Source organism: Macaca fascicularis, chromosome 9 (genome assembly GCF_037993035.2).
Source record: "Macaca fascicularis isolate 582-1 chromosome 9, T2T-MFA8v1.1".
Classification (NCBI taxonomy): Eukaryota; Metazoa; Chordata; class Mammalia; order Primates; family Cercopithecidae; genus Macaca; species Macaca fascicularis.
In genome coordinates, this window is record NC_088383.1 from 109,135,136 (window position 1) to 109,162,293 (window position 27,158).

Sequence of the window (27,158 nt, forward strand, 5' to 3'; positions counted from 1 at the left end):
TACCCTGTTTTCTATAGACATTCTCTTAAATTTTTCATAATATTGCTTAAAGAATGAAATGTATACAATTCACAACTGCCATTCCCCTCTGAAAAGTTATTACCCACCAAAAAATAGTGGTCCAACTCATGCATCAAAAGCAAGTTTGGGGATCCCACTATAATAGTCTGTTCTGACTCACACCATCTGCCCAAATTATATAGGTCAGGCGGCCCTGACAACCCCAGCCACACACCAGCAGCGGCTCCCACCCTATAGCAAATCTTTCACCAATTATTAAAATATTTAGGAAATGCATGACCATTGAAAAATGATCCTTAACAATAACTGCAATGCTTGGATGACTTGTAATGTTCAGACTCCCAGATAAGCACTTTTACTGTACTACCTATGTTGTTTCTGATCTTGCCATCTAGCTTAATACCCTCCAAGTAATAGGTACCCAATAAATGTTTATTATTAAAATCTTCTAAAAGTAGGGAAACAAGATAGAGACTGCCTATTATAACAGATGACGAATAGTGGTATGTGATGACTAAAAAATTTGGTTGACTAGGAAAATGATACCACTTTAGCAAGAATGGGGATGGTGGGACTGTGACATCAGTTTACAGGGCAAGATGCAAGCATGTTTTTAGATGTAGATAGTGGTGATAGGACATCTCAGAGGAAAACACTATTAAAGAAGTTGTCCAATACTACCTTTACCATACGTCCTAGTATCCCTAAGGAAAGTACATGTATCCTGTGCTCTTCATGGAACCTTCATATTTTCCTAAGCCATATTCAACTGTTTTATTATAATCTGATTTTTATAATGAATAGAGATCAAAAAAGTAATTTAAAAACCATTTAATACACAAAGTGAAAAACTGTTAGAATATAAAAGCATTTCACATTTTTTAAGACAAATAATATCTTCTAAATTACTTAACAGATGATAGAGGTCCACAGTCCTTTATCTGAAACCCTTGGGGCAAGATGTTTCAGAATTAAGAAATTTTAGATTTTAGTAAAGTAATTTTGTGCATATACCATACTACATTACCCAGCCCTCATCAGAGTCTGTGGCAGCAGCCCTCCCTCTCATCATCAAGCAGCAAAATAAAGGAATAGTCACACTAAATGGGGTAAAAACATTCAAAGTCAGTTCAGATTAGATTGCAAGCAAACGAGTTTTGTCACCAAGCTTATGGAAACCTTGTTTTCAGAGCTTTTTGGATTTTGGAATTACAATTACAGATAAAGGATTGCAGACCTTTATAAATTTGTGTGACAAGACATGAAAGATTGTTTAAACAAATGACTCATTTTTACAAATGAAAAAACGTAATTTTCAAATACATTATAAATTAACAGGCATCTTCTCTTTGACACTATTAAATGTACATCTTAAATACATATACACAAAACAACATGATTTATGAAAGCCAACTAATATTAGAAGCATACATACACAATCCCTTCAGTGAGAAGGGAATACTGTTAAATTTTCAGTAAAATTTAAAATGATTACACCAACTCCTTATGATGCCAGGAAGAGCACCTGTTCAGTGCAACACAAGGAGGTAGAATTTATTCTTCAAGAAATAAAACTTGTGAGCAGCCCTTTTAGAAAAAACATAGACAACTTTTACTTAAAATGCCTATTAGTTGAGGTTTTCTTCTCTGTATACAAAACTACATCTGGCCTTATGCCCAACAGTTAAAAGTGGAAACTAATACATAGAAGGCATTTTTAATCAGTTAAATAATGTTTCACCAAGATTGAAGGCACAAATGTGTCATGATGATGCTCCTAAACAGCTGTGGCATTAAAACAAATATTCAAACAAGTACATTGACTTTTTATGAATTTCTGGCTTAAATTACTCAAAAATGTTATACTTGTAAAATCATGTTCTTCTGATCATAGTAGAAATGTAGTTTCTGTTCATAGCCATTTCTTCCATTGACTGATGTCTGAAGAATGGTTTCATGGGGAAAAAACACATTTCCAACATGTATAGCAACAACTTCCATAGGTTTGGGGACAGTGAACAAGTGACAACTCATTCTGTTAACCAACTCCAATCAAGATTCTAAAACCAGGCATGAAAAAGTTATAATTAGATGTTGACTATAAGTAATAAGTATATGGGTGTTCATTTTTGCAAGTTTTCTGTCTGTTTGGACATTTTATAATCAAAAGTTGAAAAATCATTTCATTTACCTTATTTCCTGATTTTAAAAATTTCAGAGTTTTTTTCATAAATATTTGAAGCAAACAATTATTCTTTCCTTTTCGTTTTCTTTTTCTTTTTTTTTTTTTTTTTTAAGAGAGCAGGATCTTGCTATGTTGCCAAGCTGGAGTGCAGTGGCTCTTCATAATGCACTGCAGCCTTGAACTCCTGGGCTCATGCAATCCTTCTGCCTCAGCCTCCCTAGTAACTCGGACTACAGGTACATGTCACTATGGCTGGCCGCCATTATCATCCTCTTTTTTTTTCCTTTTTTTGAGACAGGGTCTCACTCTGTCACCCAGGCTGGAGTGCAGTGGCAGGATTACGGCTCACTGCAGCCTGAAACTCTTGCACTCAAGCGATCCTCCTGCCTCAGCCTCCCAAGTAGCTGGGACCACAGGTGTGTGCCACCACACCCAGCCAATTTTTATATTTTTTGTAAAGACAGGGTTTCGCATGTTGGCCAGGCTGGTCTCAAACTCCTGGGCTCAAGCAATCCATCTGCCTTGGCCTCCCAAAGTGCTAGGATTACAGGCGTGAGCCACCATGCCTGGCCGCTGCTATTTTTCTTAATGCAAGAGGAAATATACAGAACTGACATTAAGACTAAATGCAGCAAAAGTTGATGCAGTAAACATTTTATTGTAATTTCCCCAAGTTTTAACAAATCAGTAGTTTATAGTAACCAAATTTTAGCACACAGTTTTATTATTACAGCTATATAAACATAATTTATTTTCTATTTGGGAGGTACCATATCTGAATTAAAGTACAAGTCCCATCTTAATGAAGAAAATGGATTGCTGAAGCAAAAAGGTACAGAACAAACCATTCAATTTCAATGGTCACATTGTTAAGAAAGCTTACCACTCATTTAATTTGACCAAAAATGCTATTATTGAAGATAATTGATGACATAATCCTAGTATATCCCTGAGTAACAGCAGATAAGGATTTAAGGTTGAGGATATTCCCCAAATGCTCTTTCCTCTTGAGTTCTGTTTCCTATATGCATCCCAAATGCCAGACAGGCTAGCATGGAAAGTTAAACCTTTTGCACCCAACATAGCCAAAGCAGGCACCCATATCCACACAAAACTTACCATCATACTATTGCCCTGTTCCTCATTTGCCTCATGAATAATAGTGCTTAAATGGCCAAGGCAGTTCAAATTTTCTTCTATCATTTGTGCTGAAGTATCCCTGTGAGATGAAAGAACAAAGCCTTTTCAAATTCAGCAAAAGGGCATATGAATTTCCTCTACTTTCTAGTCTTCTAGGTTAGCACAATCACTACCCTTCCTGTAACCCAGTACCCCAGTGCAGTTGACTCCTGTAGTCTTTAGTTTCCTCATCCCTCCCTACAGAGGCAGAGTCCTGTTTAAACCAAGCTTCTGCCTCTACCTCTACCTACCTCTAAGGATAAGAAGTCCACTATAACTCCAATCTGACTTTCCTCTGAAACGTAAGAGGCACTTATGTACAACTTGCTTTTCCCCTGAATATGTAACTAGGGAGGAAAAAATCCTTGTGGCAAAGACAGATGAAATACCTCTTTTTGTTTCTAAAAACTTCTCTTTCCTTAAAAGTAGTAAAAACACCAGCATGCATACTTCACAGACACAAATGTAGGGGAGAAGAGAAAAAAGTAAAATCTGTTATGTAGAGATCACAGAAAATGAAAAACTCATTAGAAACTACAGATAGCAATGAAACAAAACAAGCAAGCTGATTCCTGAGGACAGCAAAAGAAAACAGTGAACAGTGTGGTGGGGGAGCTACCTAGAACCAAGAAGTATCCCTGGAAGTTCATATTTGAAGGCAATCCTGCTTGTGGTTTCTACCTTCATGCTTTCCTCTTCTACATGGCCTCTCTCTTCTCCCTTTGCCAACTTCAGTCCCCTAACAAGAGTCCGTTTTAGGTCATGGATGATAGTCACTATCAGCTTAGAATGACATTCTGATTCAGCTCTTATCCAACAGATGGAAAAATTGTGGCCAAACAGTTCCCAATCCTTGGTAGTTAAGTACCACAGATACATAATAATTGAAATCAATTTTCTTATACAGTGTATTCTGACTGGACACGGTGGCTCATGCCTGTAATCCCAGCACTTTTGGAGGCCAAGGCAGGTGGATTACTTGAGATCAGGAGTTCAAGACGAGCCTGGCCAACGTGGTGAAACCCCGTCTTTACTAAAATACAAAAATTAGCCAGGTATGGTGGCACGCGCCTGTAATCCCAGCTACTTGGGAAGCTGAGGCAGGAGAATTGCTTGAATCTGGGAGGCGGAGGTTGCAATGAGCCAAGACTGTGCCACTGCACTCCAGCCTAGGCGACAGAGTGAGATTCCGTCTCAAAATAAAATATAATGTGTTCCTTCTAGAAAATACATTGAAAGTATGTCACATATACTTTTGCAAACAACCACACCTCAAATTGGAAATTACCTGTATTGCGGTGACATTTGCAAACATTAGCATCTGCCAAAAAAACCTAAATGCCTTTAATAAAGGCATAAAAGTAAGTAAAGTATTAAATTTTATTTCCTTCAACTCTGATTACTGGAATATTTTGTAAAGTCCATATATTTAATTATAGCCTGTGCTACAGTTGTAGGTGTACTGCATTGGGCCACATGTATAATGACCCCAAGATATATACCCTGGAACTTCCTTTCTTTAAAAAAATAAAATACCTGATATCAGCTTGCCTTCCTGCCATGTGCTTTTCTCTCATAAAAGTAGAGTACAGAATGTGCAACTGCATGACCTCCTGAGCAGTGATGTAACATGGCTGCTCTTCTGCAAAACTAATTATGGGCAGAGTTTCCAGGAAATGCTGGTGCTGTAGAGGTCTCCATGAGTTGTGAGAAAAGCGACAATACACAAGCTAGCAAAGAGCCACTGGCTTTGGATACGGCACATCTTATGCTGAGAAAATAACAGAAATGGATAGTCATTCAGCTTTAGCAAAAGAGTAGGAATTAATAAAATATAGGGCTTGGAATTTCAGTTCTTACTTGCAAAACTGATTTAAAACATTGAAAAAAGTCTAATCTTAGAAATACAAAGTTATAAAATAGATCTCAAAAATTTATTAGAAGGGTAATCAAGGATCCCCAAAATGATAAATGCAAAATGATAGCATAATTTCTTATAAACTGTTAATGAAGGAATAAGGTTTGAGTAAAAGAAAGTAATAAGCCAATAAAAGAAAAGACTTAGAACTTGGACTGAGCTAATAATAAGCAACATTTGCTGAACATTTATTTCCCAAGCACTTTATATACATTGTCTAATCAAATTTCCACAACAGTTCTATGAGACATTCCTGTTTTACAGGTGAGGAAATATGAACATCAAAAAAGTCAAGTAAGTTGCCTAAGATTATTACAAAGGGATAGTCAGGACTCAACCCTGGTCTGAAGGCACAGAAGACTACCTTAACAACTACTGCCTCATTCCTATACCACTGCTATGAAAACACAGCTATCTATTGTTACAAAGTAAACCCACCCATCTTGAGGAGTTACCACACATGACAGAGAATGATCATGTTCTGCTGAAGTCGGGGGCAGCCATACTGACGTCTGAGGGGTTACTGCACCTTCTAGACTGGATCCTACAAGGGACCGGGCAGAACTCTGTGTCTGAAGGAAAATAAAAAAAATCATCAAAAGATTACAGGCAAGCATCTCTGTTGATTCACACAATTTCTTACCATATTCCTAAGACTTACATTTCCATTACTACTTATATGCACAACCAGAGTATTTCAGTGCAAAACTATTCCCACCTTTACACACTGTTAGTAAACTGTCCTTGGCCCCTTTCTTCATTGACTAAAACCAAATGTATCCATTCATCTTATACCATTTTAGTTGAAGAAAGAAAAAAAACCCAGTTGAATAGATGGTCAGTTTCATCATCTAGTCAGGTACATCTATCCCCAAGTTGGGTTGGAATACCACAGTGGTCAAGGGCTAAGAGGAGTATAACAACAGAGAAATTGGAAAGGAGAGATGATAATAAGTCCTGCATCTCAACTGCTAGTTTGGACACCAAGCAAGGAACATGGACGTCATTTCATGCCAGTGCAAAATATATACATGCCAGCACAAAATGTGTTCAAGAGGGCTCACCTCATGCTGATAAAAATCCCCTTTGCAGGGAATAACAGCAACTCAATGTCACATTAAATAATTCATTAATAATTACTTACACAGGCAATTTTAAGGAGATGCCATATTTCTTTCTGCCTTTTTCCCTGCATGAACATGACAGTATTATCAGCTTCTTTGATGTTACTGAGGGCCACTTCCACCTTAGGGAGTAGATCAATAATCTTCTGCTTACAGCCCAACAACTTGCTGGAGAGATTAAATCAGTGTCAGACACTTACATGTTCCCCAAGACTGTATGTATACCATATTCCCAAAACCCAGCTGAGGAAATGAACCACAATCAGCATCAGATTTAATGACTGATCTCCAAAGTAATGCATACAAAAGGACACATAAATGCAGACAGCTATGGCCAAGCTACCCAAGGTACTTTCAGAATCCTTCCTGGGTAAGTATACTTTACCAAAGAGGGCATTTGTACTTTGAGAAGAACAAGATAAACGTATCCTGGTTCTTCAGTAGGAAATGAAGCAATTTTCCTACCTCAAATGACCAAACAGCTCCTTGAGCACACGGTCCTGACTCTGCACAGTGTGCACAATGATTTTCACCATCTCTGTGCTGTCACTGTAGGAGTGATCTATAAAAGACATCAGTCAGTAGGTATAATCTTTCTTCTGCAACATATCAACCTCCAAACAAAAAATTCCTCAAAAATCCCTGAAACTCTGAAACTAATTTTAATTAATAAATATCTCCATTTAAATTAAAAATTGGGTTAAAAGATATAAAGATTACCTATAAATAAAATCTAGTTATATATAAAAAATAAAGTTTGTATGTGTATAATGTATATATAAATTTATCAGTAAGAGGCCTTAGTTGCCTGTGCTTAAGAAGAATAGTCTTGGCTATCTTTAACCCATACTAACCCAAGCCCCAGACACAAATGCAGCCTCTGGCCAAGAGAACAATTTTTCTTGGATGATTAACCACATATTTAGAAACAGTAGGACAATTCATCAAACTTTCATTGCCTAAAGGAAGGAGGTCCTTGAACTAGGTTGCTTGGAATTTCATGTTTTTCCATCTGTTTACAGCCCAGAAAAACTTTGAAAAACGCTCACTGAAACCAACTAGTAAAGGGACCTATAGACAGCCTGAAAGTTCCATTTGAGGGCAGTATGACATCTTAAAGCCTTAACTGGCAGCAGCCAGATACCCTCAATTGGGATAGCTGTTGGTCACAATGAGTTCTACAATTTATAATGTGTCCTCGATTTAAAACAAAACAAAACAAAACCCCAAAAAACTATCATTAATTGTTGTATTTCAGAAAATGGCTAAAGGAGTTGAAAGTTGCTCATGCATCATGCTGGTATTTTCTTTGGACAATAATTAAGCCTAAATGCAATAATAATAATAATATTTGCTACTCTCTGCTTATAATTTTCCCATTTAATCCTCACAGCAGTCCTGTGAGGACTATTTTTGTTACCCCCATTTTACCAAAAAGGAAATGATGAAAGGAGCATCAAAGAAGGTTTAAAAAATGTTGTGTCCTTTGTTATCACTCCAAATACCTCCCCCATAGCCCAACTTTATTCCCCACACATCTGTGTTGTCTCCTCCTCACCAACAAGCAAATGAAAGGCTCCAAAAAGGTTCTTCTCCAAACAGCATTCCTTCCTAAATACCATGGACCAAGCCAAGAGCCTTCTCATATAACTAGCTCTTTTAGATAGTGAAAGCCCTCAGAACTTTAGCCTTCTCCAAGGCTAAAGGATGAAGAAAGCTGGTTTTAACCATTTTCAGATGAACAAGAGATTCAAGTCAACTCTAAGCTAGAAAAGACAACAGAGGCCACAAATCAAGTGTGATTATATAATAGGCCCCAATGACAGACACAATCTTGTTACAGTTTGTCACTCAAGGTGACACTCAAGCTACCTGGATAGCAATTTATTTCTGAGCTTCGTGCTATGTTGACAGGGCTACCTCAAAGTTTTTAAAAATATAACCTAAACAAATGCTATCACTGTGTATCTGCGGAATCTGATTCATTAGCCAGAAGACTGGGAGTCACAATTTTTTTTTTTTTGAGATGGAGTCTAGCTCTGTCGCCCAGGCTGGAGTGCATGCAGTGGCACAATCTTGGCTCACTGCAACCTCTGCCTCCCTGGTTCAAGCGATTCTCCTGCCTCAGCCTCCAGATTAGCTGGGATTACAGGCATGTGCCACCACACCTGGCCCAGAAATATTGATTAAAGAAAAAGAATTGGACTTGCTCTATTTGAAATCTTAGATTTTAATATTTTACTCTAGCTACAACAACTTCTATTACTTAAATCACTATTTTGTTAACATCTTCAACCTTTTTATCCTCTTATTCCATCAGTAAAATCCTAACCTTGGATTAATCCAACCATCTGCTCTATCAGTTCCTATATCCAAGCTACTAAATTATCAACAAAAAATTAATATTACTGTTCACTATTTGCCACTGCTAATTCACAAGTTTTTCATTTCTGCTCTGGGTACTTTTCTTTTTTTAGAGAAAAAGTCTTGCTCTGTCACCCAGGTTGAAGTGCAATAGTATAATCTTGGCTCACTGCAGCCTCGACCTCCTGGGCCTCAAGCGATCCTGCTACTTCAGCCTCCCGAGTAGCTGGGACTACAGGCATACACTACCACACCCAGCTTTTTAAAATTTTTATTTATTTATTTATTTATTTATTTATTTATTTATTTATTTTTTGTAGAGACGGGGTCTCACTACGTTGCCTACACTGGTCTCAAACTGTTGGCCTCAAACGATCCTCCCACTTCGGCCTCCTAAAGCCCCTAGTATCACAGATATGAGCCACCTGGCCTGGATTCTTAATGTATGTTTTGGGTCAGCAACATCTTCCACTGCACACAGTGGCTTTTAGAAGTCTTTAGTACACTATTCAAATCTATGAGGTCATCACCTCTTCCATTTCAGTTAACCTCACTTACCACTGCAGGATAAGAGGCCATAAGGCAGTAAGACCCTGACCTTCCAACCTCTACTCCCAAAAAAGTATCTGTATCCACACTCATTCTCTTTCCAATATCAATAGTATCAAGGCTAATCCCTCCTACTGTTCTTTGGAGCCAATCTCTCAACTTGTTCAGGGACCTCCCTCTCCACAGGGTTTTTTGGCCCCGAGTATATGTTCTGAGAAATGCATCACTGGCCACTTTCGTCACTGTGTGAATACTACAGTGTACTTATGCAAACCCTGATGGTATAGCCTTTTGACAATAGGCTACATACCTGTTCACCAAGTGACTGTACTGAATACTGTAGGCAACTGTAACACATTGGTAAGCATTTGTGCATGTAAACATAGAAAATACATAATGAAAATACAGTAGTATAATCTCTATGGGACTATCATAGTATGCACAGCTTGTTGTTAACTAAAACATCATCATGTGGCACCTGATGTTTAAGTCTTCCTTCTGAGAAGTGACCTCCCTTGGCTCTACATCTCCTTTTAGCTACTCACCCACCTCTCTTCTTTCCTGAGCAGCCAAGCTTCTGAGAATAGTCTAGATAAGCAGTTCTCCAACTTTTTGGTCTCAGGACACCTTTACACGAGAAAATTCTTGAGAACCCCAAAGGGTTTTCAGGAATTAAAACAGAAATTTAAAAATACTCGTGTCTTAATTCATTTAAAAATAACAAACCTATTGCCCACTAACATGTTTTTATTAAAAACAAACATACAAAAAAAAAACCTTTATTTAGGTTTTCTCTCTCTCCTGAAACTCTATACTCCAGTCATACGGCATTTCCTCAGACATGCTAAGTACTATACATACATGTCTTTACACAGAATACTCATATCTACGAGAGCCACCTCCTTTCACCTGGCTACTGCTACCTGAGATACTTGGAAACCTGAAGTGGAAGGATTGCTTGAACCCAGGGAGTCCAAGAGCAGCCTGGTCAACATAGCGAGAGCCCACCTCTAAAAACAAAAACCAAAAAAACATTATTTTCTACATCAAAAAAATTTCAGTGAGAACCCTTGCACTGTTTTACATTTTTGCAAATCTTTCTGATATACCACTGATCTCGTCAGAAAAGTTTTTAAGTGCTGAGAAGCTGACAAATTCCAGCTGGTAAATACAAGTTTTCTAAAATTCTTTTTGCTTGAAACATGGAATGTTATCATTGACAACAAATATTGTTTTTTTTCCCTTAAAGTAGTAAGCGCGCTATACTTTTTATTTTCATTTAATTTCTTAGAAATTATCTCATGTATGCAAATCTGAATAATGATAGTTTGCCTGACAGTTGCTCTTCCAAGTAAAAATGGTGTCTTCCCTGAAAGAGGCCAGACAACTAGCAATGTAAACAATTACTGAAGTGGTTTTCCTTAAGACGACCATCATACTTCACTGTGTAGAAGAAACACTTTTATGAGTACTTCCCATTTCACCACACAAAATATTAAAAACACATACTCAAAGGTTGAGATTTAAATAAAATACTATTTTTACTGCTTTATCAAGAACATTTTTAAGTGAAACTGTCATTTTTAAAAAACTGTGAATGCATGGTGATAAAAAATATAACTACTACTAGCATAGTTTGGTGCTAGTGCCTTGATTCATACTAAAGTGCAAGCCATTTTACGTTGCACCATCAGTGAAAATGTCAACATGGTGAAAAACACAAATAACATCTTATTATGAAAATGGTTCTAACCTCACAGACTCTCTGACAAAGTTTCAAGGATTCTCACAGGTCCATATGCTACATTTTGAGAACTGCTGGTCAGACTAAACTGAATACATTTCAGTAAAATAAAAGCAGTATAAGAGGAGATAGTGTTCTTTTTTAAATGTGAAAAGAGTATATGAAATACAATTTCACATGTATATTAATTTGCATGTGTTGCTATGTGTCTACAAATTTTAAAGTGTAAAAGTATATCTTTTTTTAACATATTCATTTAAGTATAATGCACATTAGGGCACAGACTTTATTTCTTCTGTTACCCTTCAAAACAAATTTTTAACTAAATGATAATATCTTGCAGGTACATAACAGTTTATAGTTTTCAAAGCATTTTCACAAACATCCTCTTAAATACATTGTCACAACATACTCACTGAGTAGGAACGCTAGGTTTCCACCCCATTTTGCAGAAGGAAATGGGAAACGGAGATTTGCCTGAGGTAACAGTAGGTAAATTACTCAATCTAGAATTCAAGCCTTCTGATTCCCCATCCAGTACTCTTTTCAGCAGACCTTGCTCAGTATTTAGCAGGTGTTCAACAGGAATTGTTTTACCAACAAAATAAGTCATCAGTGACCAGTGCAGATGAAGGCATTATTTTCAAGGCAATCTGCTTTGGCCTAGAACAGCACAGGCCTTCCCTCTAACCATTCCAAACCTGAACCCATTGCCTCAAATTCTTTCCAACCTCTCTAAGTATTTTTTTGTTTTGTTTTGTTTTGAGACAGAATCTCGCTCTGTCACCCAGGCTGGAGTGCAGTAGTGTGATCTTGGCTCACTGCAACCTCCTCCTCCCAGGTTCAAGCGATTCTCCTGCCTCAGCCTCCCAAGTAGCTGGTATTATAGCCACGCGCCACCACACCCGGCTAACTTTTTTATTTTTAGTAGAGATGGGGTTTCACCACGTTGGCCAAGCTGGTTTTGAACTCCTGACCTCAGGTAATTCACCCACCTTGGCCTCCCAAAGTGCTGGGATAACAGGTGTGAGCCACCACAACCTGCCCAACCTCTCCAATCTTAAGCAACACTTATTTTTTTTCATCTTTCTAAACATTTTCTTGCTGCTTCTTCCTCTTTGAGTTCCTTTTTTCTGTCTTCCATTCTTTCTTTTCACATCCCCTTCTAAAATTTTTCTACCTCATTTTCTCTGTTACTTTCTCTTTTTAATCTCCTAAATTCTCACAAACTTAAAACTTACTATACCATGTCTCAATGGTAATACCAAAACTGGAATTTATTCTGCAGCTTTAAGAAAATTTTTAACTTAAAAATATTTAATCCCCCACATTTGTTAGGCTAGTAATAGTTACCTAAAATGCCTTCAAGCACTGTGATAGAAGTGTCTTACCTGAAGGTCTGTGTTTTAACTGCTTATATAGATCAATAGCACGCTGTTCCCTGTAAAAGAGAAAACATGCTCTGATATGTGAAGGTAATTTAATGACTTCAATAATCTACAACTTGAAACAATATTATTTTATTTGAATAATGAACCCATTTTAAAGCAAGTTCATATTGCCAACGAGTATTTCACAGAGCATTTTATTGAGTAATAAGAACTACACAAGTTCTTAAAATGCAAAGTTTAATATAGTTCATATCTATTATGATCTACCATGAGGACATCTCTGCACCAGAGACACTTAAACAGACAAAAATTATGACCTATAATTAGAGAAAATATCTGAAGTTTTTAATCCAGAACTTTAATTAAGAAAAAATCTCAAGTTTTAGGGCATTTAAGAGTCAATATCTTGGACCAGAGGTACTATGAGTAGGGAAACAGTTTGTAACTTAGTTATACTTGGAAAATTCTTAACACTCATATGAAATAAATGCTTTTATTCAAAACCAAAAAAGGCCAACCCAAAGAATTATTTCTGAAGTTTCCTGTGACTAAGAAAAAGCTTCCACTTTAAAGATAATCCCAATATATTTGGGGAAAGGAAAACTAGAGAAAAGAACCACATAGAGGTTTAATTTGCCAGATGTAAGCAGAAAGAACAATATGCTACAAAATATAACAGATGTCAAGACCAACAACACAAGTACATCCTTACAGAGATTCCATCAAGTCTCCCTGACGTCTTCCATAGGGGCTCTTCTGTAGCTCCATGATTTCAGCATGCAAAGACATAATCTGATCCTCCAGGTATCCAATGACACCAACCTAAAATATGATGAAAATACAAAGGAAATGAAAGGCTTACCACTACATCATTGGAAACAAAATTCAGATCTTAAGGATACAGAATGACCTGCTGCTTCATTAGAGAACTAAATAATATAATATGAAACACTGATATTGTTAAAGCCTTTCTATTCTTCAGATTCTGACACTTAATCCTTCACATAAGAACACACTTATTCTTAGTCTTCTCTCTTTTCTCTCCTGACAACAGTAAACTACTAGTATTTGCTTTTACCTCTGGAGAAGCAAAAAGGTACAACAGGTGTCAACTAATAAGAAAGACCAAAACCACTGGTATTACTTGTATCTTGGCTCTATGATTTTGATTGCCTCCTGGCCCCCACTGCCTTGAATAGGGACACAAAAAGATAAAGACCTTGGATTTCCCACCCCAGGACACCATGGGTATTCCCACCCACATCCTCAGGGTAAGTACTGACATTAAGGAGTGTAATAACTTAGGACCATGGACAAATGTACAGGATAAGGGGAAGAAAATCTGCCACCTAGAGAATGATCTATACCTAGGGACACCATATAATTTATTGTCCAAACCAGTGTCATTTTGAGAGTGAAAGGGACTACTACTGATAATTATGGCAAGATATTAGGTATAAACTGGGACAGTCCCACTAAACCCAGATGTGCAGCCATCCTATCTAAACCAGTCACAAAAATAATACTGACTCCCATTTAATCTTCATAACCCTACTAGAAAAGAAATTGTGCCCATAATATGGAAACTAGCTGGATGTGGTGGCTCATGCCTGTAATCCCAGCTCTATGGGAGGCTGAGGTGGGAGGATTGCTTAAGCCCAGGAGTTTGATGCAAGTCTGGGCAATATAGTGAGACCCTGTCACTAATAAAATGTAAAAATTAGCCAGGCATGGTGGTGCACCTCTTGTCCCAGCTACACAGGAGGCTAAGATGGGAGGACTTGCTTGAGCCTGGGAAGTTGAGGCTGCAGTGAGCTTTGATCATGCCACTGCACTCCAACCTGGGCAACACAGTGACCCTGTCTCAAAAAATAAATAAATAAATAAAGGAAACTGAAGCTTAGTAAGGCACTAGGTAATTTTCAAAAAGCCCTTGTTTTTAATCACTATGATACCTCCCTCTTTATATACAAAGCATCTACTAGAATTTTGTCTGAATTTCGGGAATGACATGAAAAATGCTCTTTATATACCAAAACCAAAGACAGTTTCTAATGGAGACATCAAGAATTAATAAGTACACAGAATGTGGTCAATGATTTTACCTCAGCATAGTGGATGGCCTTTTCTTCCATTTCTTTCCATGCTTTTAGCATTTTTTCTGAAGCTAAAAGAAAAGTCTAAATTGGTTATCTCAGAAATAGCCATATCTTTAATTACTGGCCTGCCTGCCTCCTTGCCATATCAACATCAAAGATGTGTTATGAGTTGAATTGTGGCCCCCCAAAAGATATGTGGAATTCCTAACCCCCAATATCTCAGAATGTGACCTATTTGGAAATAAGGTCATTACAGAAGTAATTAGATAAATTAATACTCATACAGGAATGGTCTGGGCTCTTAATCCAGTATGACCAGTGTACTTAGAAGAGACGAGACACAGGATACAGATACACAGGGGAGAATGCTATGTGACAATGGAGACAGATTAAGGTGCTGCAACTGTAAGCCAAGGAATGCCAGTGATGGCTGGCAGACCATAAGACCATAAGAAGCTAGAGAGAAACAAGGAAAGATTCTTCTCTGCAGATTTCAGAGAAAACATGGCCCTGCCAACACCTCGATTTTGGACTTTTAGCCTCCAGGGCTGTGAGACAATAAGTTTCTATTGCTGAAGCCACACAGGTTATAGAACCCTTAGGAAATGAATACAGATGACTGTTTTCTTTCTTTCTTTTTTTTTTTTTGGGGAGATGGAGTCTCACTGTCACCCAGGCTGGAGTGCAGTGGTGCAATCTCAGCTCACTGCAAGCTCCGCCTCCCAGGTTCACACCATTCTCCTGCCTCAGCCTCCCAAGTAGCTGGGACTACAGGCGCCCACCACCATGCCTGGCTAATTTTTTGTATTTTTTAGTAGAGATGGGGTTTCACCATGTTAGCCAGGATGGTCTTGATCTCCTGACCTCGTGATCTACCCGCCTCGGCCTCCCAAAGTGCTGGGATTACAGGCGTGAGCCACTGTGCCCGGCCGACTGTTTTCTTAAAAAAAATATGTATATCAGTGTGGAGATAGGTGGATAAAGGAAAAACCAATTTTTTTTTTTTTTTTGAGATAGTGTCTCACTCTGTCACCCAGGCTGGAGTGCAGTGGCATGATCTCGGCTCACCGCAACCTCTATCTCCAGGGCTCAAGTGATCCTCCCACCTCAGCCTCCTGAATAGCTGAGGTGTGCACCACCATGCCCGGCTAATTTTTGTATTTTTTGTAGAGATGGGGTTCTACCCCACATTGCCCAGGTTAGTCTTGAACTCCTGAGCTCAAGGGATCCACCAGCTTCGGCCTCCCAAAGTGTTGAGATTACAGGCGTGAGTCACCACACCTGGCCAGAAAAGAAATTTAATACTTGAATGTGATTTTTAAAAATTAAATACTATAAAAGGATATAAACAGAAAAGACTCTGTCTTCCTCCCTTCTACCATCCACCTCAAGGGACCTTACTATGATTATTTGTTACACAGACACATACCCTGCTCCCTCGCAAGTGAAACCACTGGTATACTCTCTATTTTTTCCCACAATTTAAAACTTTTCTGTCAACTAAAGACCCAGGTGATCTTTTAATAAAGCACATACAGATCTACCTCATTCTTCTTTAACAATTGTATAATAAGCCTTTGACAAGTCTAAGGTATTTTAATGAAATAATTATATTTTATCACTTGCCAGAATGTCAATAATATACAAATAGAGATAAAATAACAATATTATTAATAAAACCAGTTCTGGAGAGTAAATTCATTCACCCAACTGGACACTATTGATTGTTTATTCTGAGATACACATACTTTGCTCAGGACAAGTGTACAAGCAGTATTTGTTTCCTAAAAAGGATTTGTTTTATAAAAGAAAACAGAAATGCTGGTAGTGACTCCTTCAATTTACTCATATTTTAACTCTGTCTTTTTACATTTCCTTAGTGCATCTGAAGGAGATAAGCTTGGAGTCAAATATTGAAAATTTGGAGATCGTGTATGCAAAAAATAGGACTCCACGGTAGATGGTTTGAAAAAAATCATAGCCTTAGAATATTTGTGTCATTATTTACAGAAAGGTAAGTAGTTTAAGACTCCCCTGGTTGTCTTAGTCCATTTGGGCTACTATAAAAAAATACCATAGACTAAGTGCCATAAAAACAATAGAAATTTATTTCTTATAGTTCTGAAGGCTGGGAAGTCCAAGAACAAGGCAGATTTGGTATCTGGTGAGGGCCTGCTTTCTGGTTCCTGATGACTATCTTCTTGCTCTGTCCTCACATGCAGAAGGGGTGAGGGATCTCATTCAGGCCTCTTTTGTAAGAGCATTAATCCCAAACACGAAGGCTCCACTTTCATGACCTAGTCACTTCCCAAAGACTCCACCTACCAACACCGTCACCTTCAGGGTCAGAATTTCAACATATGTATTTCATGGGGGACACAAACATTCAGTCCACAGCACTGGCTAAGAAGTCCAGATTTTGTATTTATTTTTAAATTACGTTTGAAATTCAAGATTATTAAATTGCTTCTGTATTTTTTTGGAGCTAAATAATTTTAGCCCAATTGTGAAACTAAATTGCTCAACTAAGCAAATTTTTAAAAAGAGGTAACATTCAAAACAAACATGGTTTCTGGTAATCTAAGTTGTCCTGTCTCCTGTCCTAATGTGAAGGTAAGTAAAACAACTGGCTGAGTTAAGAAGGCAAAACAACAGATGGCTTCAAGAAACCAGATATTCCTTTGAAATATATCACTCAGACACTTACATATCCCATACGTCATCTGCTCGCTGTATCTCTCCAAGTCAAGCTGAATGCTTTTGTGAAAAAACTCCAATTTAGCTTTCAGTTGTTGTGATGCTGAGATCAAAGTGTTCTTCATTTTTGTTAAGTTAGCATTATATCTAAGAAGACTTAACCTAAACCATAGCAAAAAAAAAAGAAAAAAGATATTATCAGCATTCGGCATTCAGAAACATTGAACAATAATTTAAAAACATAAACTGCCACAAGGCCAAAGCCTAAGTTTCTATTATCAATCTATGAGAAATAACTGATCTCTAGAATCTGATCTCTAAAGACTTCCTGCCTATAATATTCTGTGATAAACAATCTTTTTGTACTAGGACCATACGGGAATTATTACCCTCAAGTCATTATAATAGAATGGTCTCAGTCCATTAGTGAGAATTCTACAAGTTTAATCAGAACATTACACTTCAAATTGGCCTAGTATGTTACTATTACATGAAATATTGATTAGTGAAAACCAGCAAGATTAATTCTTGAGTATATGATGCACATTGCATTGTGCTTATAAACAACAGAATCCACTTACATTGCTGCCCTTTGTCCCTGAAAGAGCCTGCTGTAGTCTTCTTTTAGTCCAGACACATAGTGCACTGCTTCAGCCCACACTTTACGCAGCTGTACAATTGGAAGCTGTATTTTGCTGTCCTGTACTATATACAAGAAGATGAGAAAAGGGGCAAGGGAGTTAGTTACTTTTGAGGATTTTAGAGTTGATTTATTGTTCTCTGTGATTTTCTGTCTACAAAAACAGGATTCCCATAGATGCTAGAAACTGATGCTAAAAGAGCCACTTGTTTCCATTTAATTCAGTTCAATATACATTTACAGAGCACCTGCAATACATAAGCCCTGCTCCAGATACAAGGGGGAAAAAAAAATGAATGACATAATCACTACACTCACAGAGCCTGAGATTATTCCTGTATCTGTCTTTTTTGTTTGCTTTTCTGCAACCTGGAATACTCTTTTTCTCTCTGCTAATCCAAATTATTTCTTTCAAGTTCTAAATCAAGTCCCATCTCCTCTGGGTCTTTCCTACCTCTAAATAATAAATTTCATATCCTGGACCAACAATCCAGCATTAAGAATACACACAAGAGTCAGGTGTGATGGCTCACGCCTGTAATCCCAGCACTTTGGGAGGCCAAGGCGGGCGGATCCCTTGAGGTCAGGAGTTCAAGACCAGCCTGGCCAACATAGTGAAACCCTGTCTTTACTAAAAATACAAAAATTAGCTGGGTGTAGTGATGCACATCTACAGTCCCAGCTACTCAGGAGGCTGAGGCAAAAGAATCACTTGAACCCAGGAGGTGGATGTTACAGTGAGCCAAGATCGCACCACTGTACTCCAGCCTGGGTGACAGAGTGAGACTCTACCTCAAAAAAAAGAAAAAAAAAGAAAACACAGAGGGTAAATGGCAGTTTAATAAAATATGCTTTCTTCAATGCCAGACTTTAAAAAGTTATCTATTTGTGATTTTTATCTCACCCATTCTTTGGTAAAGGGAATGCTACTTTTCTAAAACCATGTGTTAAGTTCAATGAAATTCTATTTTAACATATGGAATTCTCCAACATTGAAACAGATTCATATTGTAAGGCAGCAAGTATATTCTCTGTTACTTTTTTCTAATGAAAACTTCAGAGAAAGGTTAGGCAAAACTTGCTACACTAGTGTTCCTACGAGAAAACACATCATCTGAAGCAGACTTTAAATAAATTAAGCTATATAAATGGAAAAATATTTGCCTCCCTTAATAATTATTAATATTCTCAATTAACCTTTCTCCTATTGTATAACCAAACTTCCACCTGTGGCTTCCTACAACAGACCAAAAAAAAAAAAAAAAAAAAATCAAACTTTTTAAACAAAATAAAACAAAAACAACTCATTGATGGGGGCATGTAAAAGAGGTACAGGAGCCCACTGAAAGAGCTCCAAATGGCCAAAGCTGGAACAATCTGAGCAACAGAATAAACTAGTATTGGATTATAATATAAAGTATTTTAAAAAATCCATTAATCCATACTAATATAAATAAATGACTGAAATTAATAAATGGGAGAGCAAGGACAAATCTCCTATGCAGAAGAATTCCAAATAAATTATGTAGATACTCTATCCTAAAAGAGGGGAACATAACTCCCTCTTTTTTTTTTTTTTTTTTTTTTGAGACAGGGTCTCGCTCTGTCACCCTGGCTGGAATGTAGTGGCATGAACTCAATTCACTGCAATCTTACTTCCGTGACCTTTCTCTCAAAAACCCACTGCCCCAGTCTAATCATGAAAAAAAAAAAAAAAAAAAAAAGGCCAGGCACGGTGCCTCATGCCTGTAATCTCAGCACTTTGGGAGACCAAGGCAGGCGGATCACCTGAGGTCAGGAGTTCGAAACCAGCCTGGCCAACACGGCAAAACCCTGTCTCTACTAAAAATACAAAAATTAGCTGGGCATGGTGGTGCGTGCCTGTAATCCCAGCTACTCGGGAGGCTGAGATAGGAGAATCGCTTGTACCCGGGAGGTGGAGGTTGCAGTGAGCCAAGATTGTACCACTGTACTCCAGCCTAGGCGACAAGAGCGAAACTCCGTCTCAAAAAAAAAAAAAAAAAAGACAAATTTTAGCAGAGGGACATCTTACAAAATACTTGACTGGTATTCCTTAGAACTGTCAAGGTCATCGAAAACAAGGACTATTTGAAGTCTGAGAAAATGTCACAGCAAACAGGAGCTAAAGAGACATGACAACTAAATATAATGTATCCTAGATGAGATCTTAGAATAGAAAAAGGATATTAGGTAAAAATGAAGGAAATGTGAATAAAGTATGGGTTTCAATTAATAATATATGGGTTCATTAAATGTAACAAATGCATCATACTAATGTAAAATAGATTTTTTTAACTTTTTAATATTTTTTAATATTTTATGTTTTTTATTTATTTTTTTGAGAAAGGGTCTCACTCTGTTGCCCAGGGTGAAATGCAGTGGTGTGACATTGGCTCACTGCAACCTCCACCTCCCAGGTAAAATGTTAACAATAGGAAAAACTACATGCGCGAGTGAGGGGAGTTACATGAAAACTCTGTACTATCTGCCCAATTTTTTGGCAAATCTAAAACCATTCTTTAAAAAAAAAAAGTTCATTAGTAAAATAGTAATAATAAAGTCTGGGGCAAGGGGAGTTGACTGAAAAGAGACATGAGGGAACTTTCTGAGGTGAAGGAAATGATCTACATCATGACTGTGGTGTGGATTACACAAGTATATAAATTTGTCAAAAGTTATCGAAATATATCTGTGAATTTCATGCTACATAAATTTCACTCTATGTAAACTGCCTCAATTTAAAAGAAAATTTCAAAAGAAAACTAATAAAAAGATTTTTTAAAAAGTAAGATTACATATATTTCAGCCCCTCTGCTCAATTTTGTTGTTGATTTTGTAATTTTGTGCTTTATTTTATTTGGGTAGACATACAGTGATCAAACACTTAACTTGTTCAAAAGAAAAGAATAATTTTCACACGATAAATTAAAACATTTGAACATCAAGCAGTATTCACAGGAAAAATGAAATAAATACTTTAACATGCTTAGACAATGAAGAGACAATTAAAAAGTAGGTTTAACTAATAGTGAAGTTTCATTCTCCTGTGAGAGTCCCATCCTCAAGAAAGTAAATCTTCTCTTAAATGAATGATCTGGTGGAGATTTAATATCTACCTTTTCACATTCCAAACTATATAAATCAATTTTTCAGAATTCTCATATAACTCCATATAGAAATTTCAAGTATGAGATACAGAACACAACATCAAAAGTCCATTTCTACTAATCATACTGAGAGTTAAAGTTAAATTAATTCATGTTTAAAGCTCAGCCGCTAAACAGACTGGACTTACCAATATAATTTACACAATCAGATAAACTTCTGGAAGCAAATGGCCCTTCATACACAGTTTTACTTTTATCAAACAAATAAACCATATAGCTATCACAGCCTCTCTGAAAAAGAAACAAACAATTAAAATCCTGCTCAAGGATCTTTGAAAATCCTAGGTTTTCTAAATACTTATGCACCAGATTTTCTACTTTGAAATGCAAATGATCAAAGTCAATGTGTATTAGCATATCTCTTACAAATAACAGAGTCCATACTTTTGTTGAGGAAAAAGACCCAAACTTTTGTATGGGCTAAAGTAAACAATCACCAAAACCCAAAGAACAAATGCAAAAAGATATATACAGTGAAAAAACTATTCAGTAATCAAAAGGAATGAAGTACTGATACATGCTACAACATGCATGGACTTCAAAAATACAAGGCAAGTAAAAAAAGTCAGACAGGAGACTATATATTACATAATTTCATTTATATGGAATGTTCAGAAAAGGTAAACTTTTGGAGATAAAAAATAGATTCCTGGTTGCCTGGGGTGGGCAGAATGGAGATTAACAGTTAATGGACTGTTAATGGAAACGTTTTTAAGCTGGTTTATGGTGATAGCTGCAAAATTTGGTAAATTTACTTAAAAAAAAAATCACTGCAATTGAGCATCAAGTCAGTGACAAGTTAATAAAAAAGAAACAAAAAAATCACTATATTGTACACCTTAAATGAGAACTAACGTGATAATTAATATGCCTCAATAAAGTCATAAAAAGAAAAATGGGGAAAAAAGTCATGACCAGTCGTATTTTACTACCCATCCATCCTTTGGCAGGACCTATGAGACTGCTGGTCTCACAGTAGTTTCAGAGTACTGGACTTCAAATACGAAAAGAAATTTTTTTGTTTGAGACAGGGTCTTGCTCTGTCACCCAGGCTGGAGTGCAGTGGCGTGATCATGGCTCATTGCAGCCTCAACCTCCCTAGACTCAAGTGATTCTCCCACCTCAGCCTCCCAAGTAGCTAAGACTACAGGGGTGCACCATCAAACCAGCTAATTTTTGTAGTTTTTGTACAGACAGGGCTTCACCATGTTGCTCAGGCAGGTCTCGAACTCCTGAACTCAAGCAATCCACTCACCTTGGGTTCCCAAAGTCCTGGGATTACAGGCATGTGCCACTGCACCAAGCCAAGAAGGAATAATAAGTGGGAGTGTGGCAGGCCAGGTCTCACTAACACAGGCCTCCATAACAACTGTTTCAGCACTGACTGAGTGGTGAAGTTAAATACTAAAAGCTGAAAGAGCAGCCGGGCACAGTGGCTCACGCCTGTAATCCCAGCACTTAGGGAGGCCGAGGTGGGTCGATCACCTAAGGTCAGTCAGGAGTGGTGAAACCCCGTCTCTACCAAAGATACAAAAAACTAGCTGGGCATGGTGTCGGGCGCCTATAATCCCAGCTACTTGGGAGGCTGTGGCAGGGAGAATCACTTGAACCCAGGAGGCGGAGGTTGCAGTGAGCTGAGATTGCGCCATTGCACTTCAGCCTGGGCAACAGGGCAAGACTATCTCAAAAAAAAAAAAAAAAAAAAAAAAAAAAACTGGAAGAGCCAGTGCCCTTACACAAAGGCTGAAATGTAACCAAAGCCTACCAAGAGTTCCACCCATGCCCTTCCTGGGACTAAAAGCAAAATAATGAAGGAATTCTTAATAGGACCCATTTACGATTAAATGTTTTATTGGGGGTCTGAAGAAACTCCTCAGGCTTCCACAAACAAGTTTATTGGAGATCTGTAGGAACTCCTCAAACCTCTGTGATTTAATAGGAGACAAGATAAGGGCAATCACCCCAGCACCTGGACCCATTTAGAGTAAATAAATTTACTGAGGCTCCAGAGGAATGTCTTCAAGACTCAGACCTTAGTTACAGATTAATCATTTATGTTTTTAGATGAATGCAAACTTACACATAGACATATAGCTTAGAGGATATATAAACTCTGGGAAAACTTTGTAATTTTGAGGTGGTCTGGCGATAATTTCCAGGCCTTCTACCTGTAACTGGTTACTGAAATAAAAACTCCCTCCTCTCCCAGTTCATCTGCATCTCGTTATTGGGCCGAGAGAGTAAGCAGCCTGACCCTCAGTTTGGTCTGGGTACAGGAGCAGAAAACTGGCACCAAAGAAAAAGTCTTGCAAAGTTCAAAACAACAAATGTTTCATTTCTATCCTGTTCACCTTGCAAAGCAATGATAAGAGTTGGGAGTAGGACAAAACCAAAACAGAATGTGCTCCCCAGACCAAGGAATTCCAAGTATGCATAAAAATTGCAGGGCATGCAATCCCTCTAGATTTCATATACTCTAGGGATATTATAATTAATTTTCTTACAACTCCATCTAGAACACATTGAGAGGCTGGTTTCCGAGGATCCAGAGAAATTCCTGTCTCTGAAAGAAGTTCTTGAGAACCAGTATTTATTCCAGTTTCACGCTCAATACGAGACTGTAGTGAATGAAGACTTTCATCAGGTGGTAACAGAAAAGAAATTATCTTTGCAGAAGTCATATTTAGGATGTGTACTATCTGTATAAATAAAAAAAAAGGTAAATTTATTGATCATTTGCTACATAAAAGATTCACTGCCAGATACTAAAAGGTGAATATCAACAACAGGCATTATTTCTACATTAAACAAGGTTCACTCATTCTCCAAAGTGAGATCTCCTTTTATAATTATAAAATGACATTCTGAAAACTGAACAATTTCCTTTTCTACAATAGATGTTAGTTCCAACAATAAAATTTCAAAGTTATAGGGATGCACAAAATGAATAAATAAAAATCTCAATTTGAAAGAACAGTTATTTATTTTGAAAAAAACATTATCATAGACCTAAAAGGAAACATTCCAATTCATGAAGTGCCTAACAGAAGACAACCACTGGGGTAAACCACTTTCTTTCTTTATTTTATTTATTTATTTTTTTTGAGACAGAATCTTGCTCTGTCGCCCAGGCTGGAGTGCAGTGGCGCGATCTCGGCTCACTGCAAGCTCTACCTCCTGGGTTCCCGCCATTCTCCCGCCTCAGCCTCCCCAGTAGCTGGGACTATAGGTGCCCGCCACCACACCCAGCTAATATTTTGTATTTTTTAGTAGAGACGGGGTTTCACCGTGTTAGCCAGGATGGTCTCGATCTGACCTCGTGATCCGCCCGCCTCAGCCTCCCAAAGTGGCTGGGATTACAGGCGTGAGCCACCGCACCCCACTGGTAAACCACTTTCACATAACATCCCCAATAATTAGATCTTTTAATCTCCATTTTAAACAGAGAAAGAAACCAGAGTTCTAAGTTAAATAACTTGTTAGGGATCACACAGCTAATAACTGGTAGAGCTTGGATCTTAACTCTTTTTGTGTCTGGCTACTTTGTGCTGCCTTAAGAAATCATCTGATAGAAGAACTAGGTCTCTCTTTAAACAGGAAAAAGCATTGTTATGCGTGGTGAGTTATCTTTTTATAAGGCAACCTAACCCCAGAGCAGCAACCTGCCTAAGGGCCCCAAATCAAACAAGAACAGTTTTATCACTCTCTCCTAAAGCCCCAGTAAAAGTAACCTGATACAGGCCAAGTGAGTGTGAGGCTGAGTCAGGTGGGGCTCTGCCCATGTAAGTGCGGACAGCAACAGAGTTGGACTTCAGTCTTTTGAAAAGAACATGATTTTAAATTCTCTTCCTTCCAGTGTCCTTAGAAAAGCCATACAAAATTAATGCCTACATTTCTCCATGCCTTACATTGACTAGTATATGCAAATGATTAAAATTCTCTCAGCTAAAAATCCTTACTACAAAGGTGGACATAATCCAAGGCCACTATTATTTCTTTTTTTCCCTTTAAAACACAAATTTGAATTGATGTTCAAAGACACAAAACTGTAGACAACAGTATAATAAGCCCCCTCCCAACCCTGTGAATGCCTCACCTAGTTTCAACCACCATTTACATAGAGCCTATCTTGTTTCTCTGTCATAGCCCTCTCCTGATTTATTGCTTTATCTTTTAAATATTTTATTTTGTGACAATTTAATTTTTTTGACATATAAAAATGTTATATATTTGAGATATACAACTTGATGTTTTGATATACATTGTGAAATTATCACATTTCAGCTAATTAATATATCTGTCACCTCTTCATAGTTGTCATTTTTGTACTTTTTTCTTTTGCTGCCATGTTTGGACCTTTTGATGAACATCTCTACATACACCTCCCCACTCCCGTCCCTGCAGCCCCTGGCAACTATGATGCTACTGTCTGCTTCTATTAAGTTTAACTATTATAGATTCCACATGTAAGTGAGATCATGCAGTATTTCTCTTTCTGTGTCTTGCTTATTTTACTTAGCATGTCCTCCAGGTTCATCCACATTGTCCTAAATGGCAGAATTTCCTTCTTTTTCTTAAGGCTGAATACTATTCCACTGTGTATATATGCCACCTTTTCCCTATCTATTCATCTGTCAAAGGACATTTAGGCTATTTCCATATCTTGACTATTGTGAATAATGCTGCGATGAACATGGGAGTGCAAATATCTCTTCACAAGCCTGCTTTAAAATCCTTTGGATAGATACCGAGAAGTGAGATTATTAAATCTTACAGTTCTTTTTTTTTTTTTTTTTTGAGACAGAGTCTTGCTGTGTAACGCAGGCTGGTGTGCAGTGGCATGATCTCAGCTCACTACAACTTCCACCTCCTGGGTTCAAGCAATTAACCTGCCTCAGCCTACTGAGTAGCTGGGATTACAGATGTGCACCACCATGCCCAGCTAATTTTTGTAATTTTAGTGGAGACGGGGTTTCCGCATGTTGCCCAGGCTGGTCTCAAACTCCTGACCTCACGTGATCCACCTGTCTCAGCCTCCCAAAGTGCTGGGATTACAGGTGTGAGCCACTACACCTGGCCAGTAGTCCTATTTTTAATTTTGAGGAACTTTTATACTGTTTCCCAAGACAGCTGTAATAATTTACATTCCCACTAACAGTGTAGAAGGGATTTCTTTTTTCCCACATCCTAACTCTTACCTTTTTTCTTTTGCATAATAGCCATCCCAACAGGTGGGGGGTGCTATCTTAGTGTGGTTTTGATTTGCATCTCCCTGATGCTAAGAGTTGTTGAGCACCTTTTCATATGTTTGTTGGCCATCTGAATTTCTTCTTCTGAGAAGTGTCTAATTTAGGTCCTTTGCACATTTTTAAATTGGGTTATTTACATTTTTGGTATTGAGTTGCATGAGTTTCTTGTAAATTTAGGGTATTAATTTCTTATTAGATGTATGGTATGTATGTATCTTTTCCCAATCCATGGGTTGCTTTTTCGTTTTGTTAATTGCTTCCTTTGCTGTACAGTTTTTAGTTTAAAGGCCCACTATTATTTCCACTTACAAATCCTAACACAGATGCCCAAATAAGTGGTGCTACAGAAATACTAAACTGAGACTGGGCATGGCGGCTCACGCCTGTAATCCCAGCACTTTGGGATTACAAAACAGGTGGATCACTTGAGGTCAGGAGTTCAAGACCAGCCTGGCCAATATGGTGAAACCTCGTCTCTACTAAAAATACAAAAATTAGCTAGGCTTGGTGGCACAACACCTATAATCCCAGTTACTCAGAAGGCTGAGGCAGGAGAATTGCCTGAACCTGGGAGATCAAGGCTACAGTGAGCTGAGATTGCGCCATTGCACTTCAGGTGACAGAGTGAGACTGCGTCTCAAAAAGAAAAAAAAAAGAAAGAAAAAGAAAAAAGAAAGAAAGGGATACTGAATATTCCCAACACAAAGAAATGATGTTTGAGATGATGGATATGCTAATTACCCTAATCTAATCACTACACAGTATATGTATTGAAACATCACTATTTACCCCATGAATATGTACAATTAT

At 37.7% G+C, this 27,158-nt stretch overlaps 1 protein-coding gene across 5 annotated transcripts in view; it reads right to left on the bottom strand.

Moving 5' to 3' along the window:
• Window positions 1-837: 837 nt before the first annotated feature.
• CHUK (component of inhibitor of nuclear factor kappa B kinase complex) overlaps window positions 838-27,158 on the bottom strand; it is a 43,058-nt gene continuing 16,737 nt past the window's right edge. For 2 of the 5 annotated variants that reach the window (XM_005566180.4, XM_065521263.2), the window contains exons 10-21: window positions 23,604-23,798; window positions 21,228-21,330; window positions 17,853-17,976; window positions 17,282-17,433; window positions 14,581-14,642; window positions 13,188-13,297; window positions 12,476-12,525; window positions 6,893-6,989; window positions 6,448-6,595; window positions 5,742-5,875; window positions 3,326-3,425; window positions 838-2,081 (exon numbers count right to left, since the gene is read on the bottom strand). In XM_005566180.4, the coding sequence (XP_005566237.1) occupies window positions 2,052-2,081; window positions 3,326-3,425; window positions 5,742-5,875; window positions 6,448-6,595; window positions 6,893-6,989; window positions 12,476-12,525; window positions 13,188-13,297; window positions 14,581-14,642; window positions 17,282-17,433; window positions 17,853-17,976; window positions 21,228-21,330; window positions 23,604-23,798 (1,305 nt within the window). In that variant the 3' untranslated portion in view covers window positions 838-2,051. Of the gene's footprint in view, window positions 2,082-3,325; window positions 3,426-4,004; window positions 4,125-4,921; window positions 5,157-5,741; window positions 5,876-6,447; window positions 6,596-6,892; window positions 6,990-12,475; window positions 12,526-13,187; window positions 13,298-14,580; window positions 14,643-17,281; window positions 17,434-17,852; window positions 17,977-21,227; window positions 21,331-23,603; window positions 23,799-27,158 lie in introns of all 5 variants that reach the window. The other 3 variants (XR_012418068.1, XR_012418067.1, XM_005566183.4) reach the window with 3 other exon arrangements.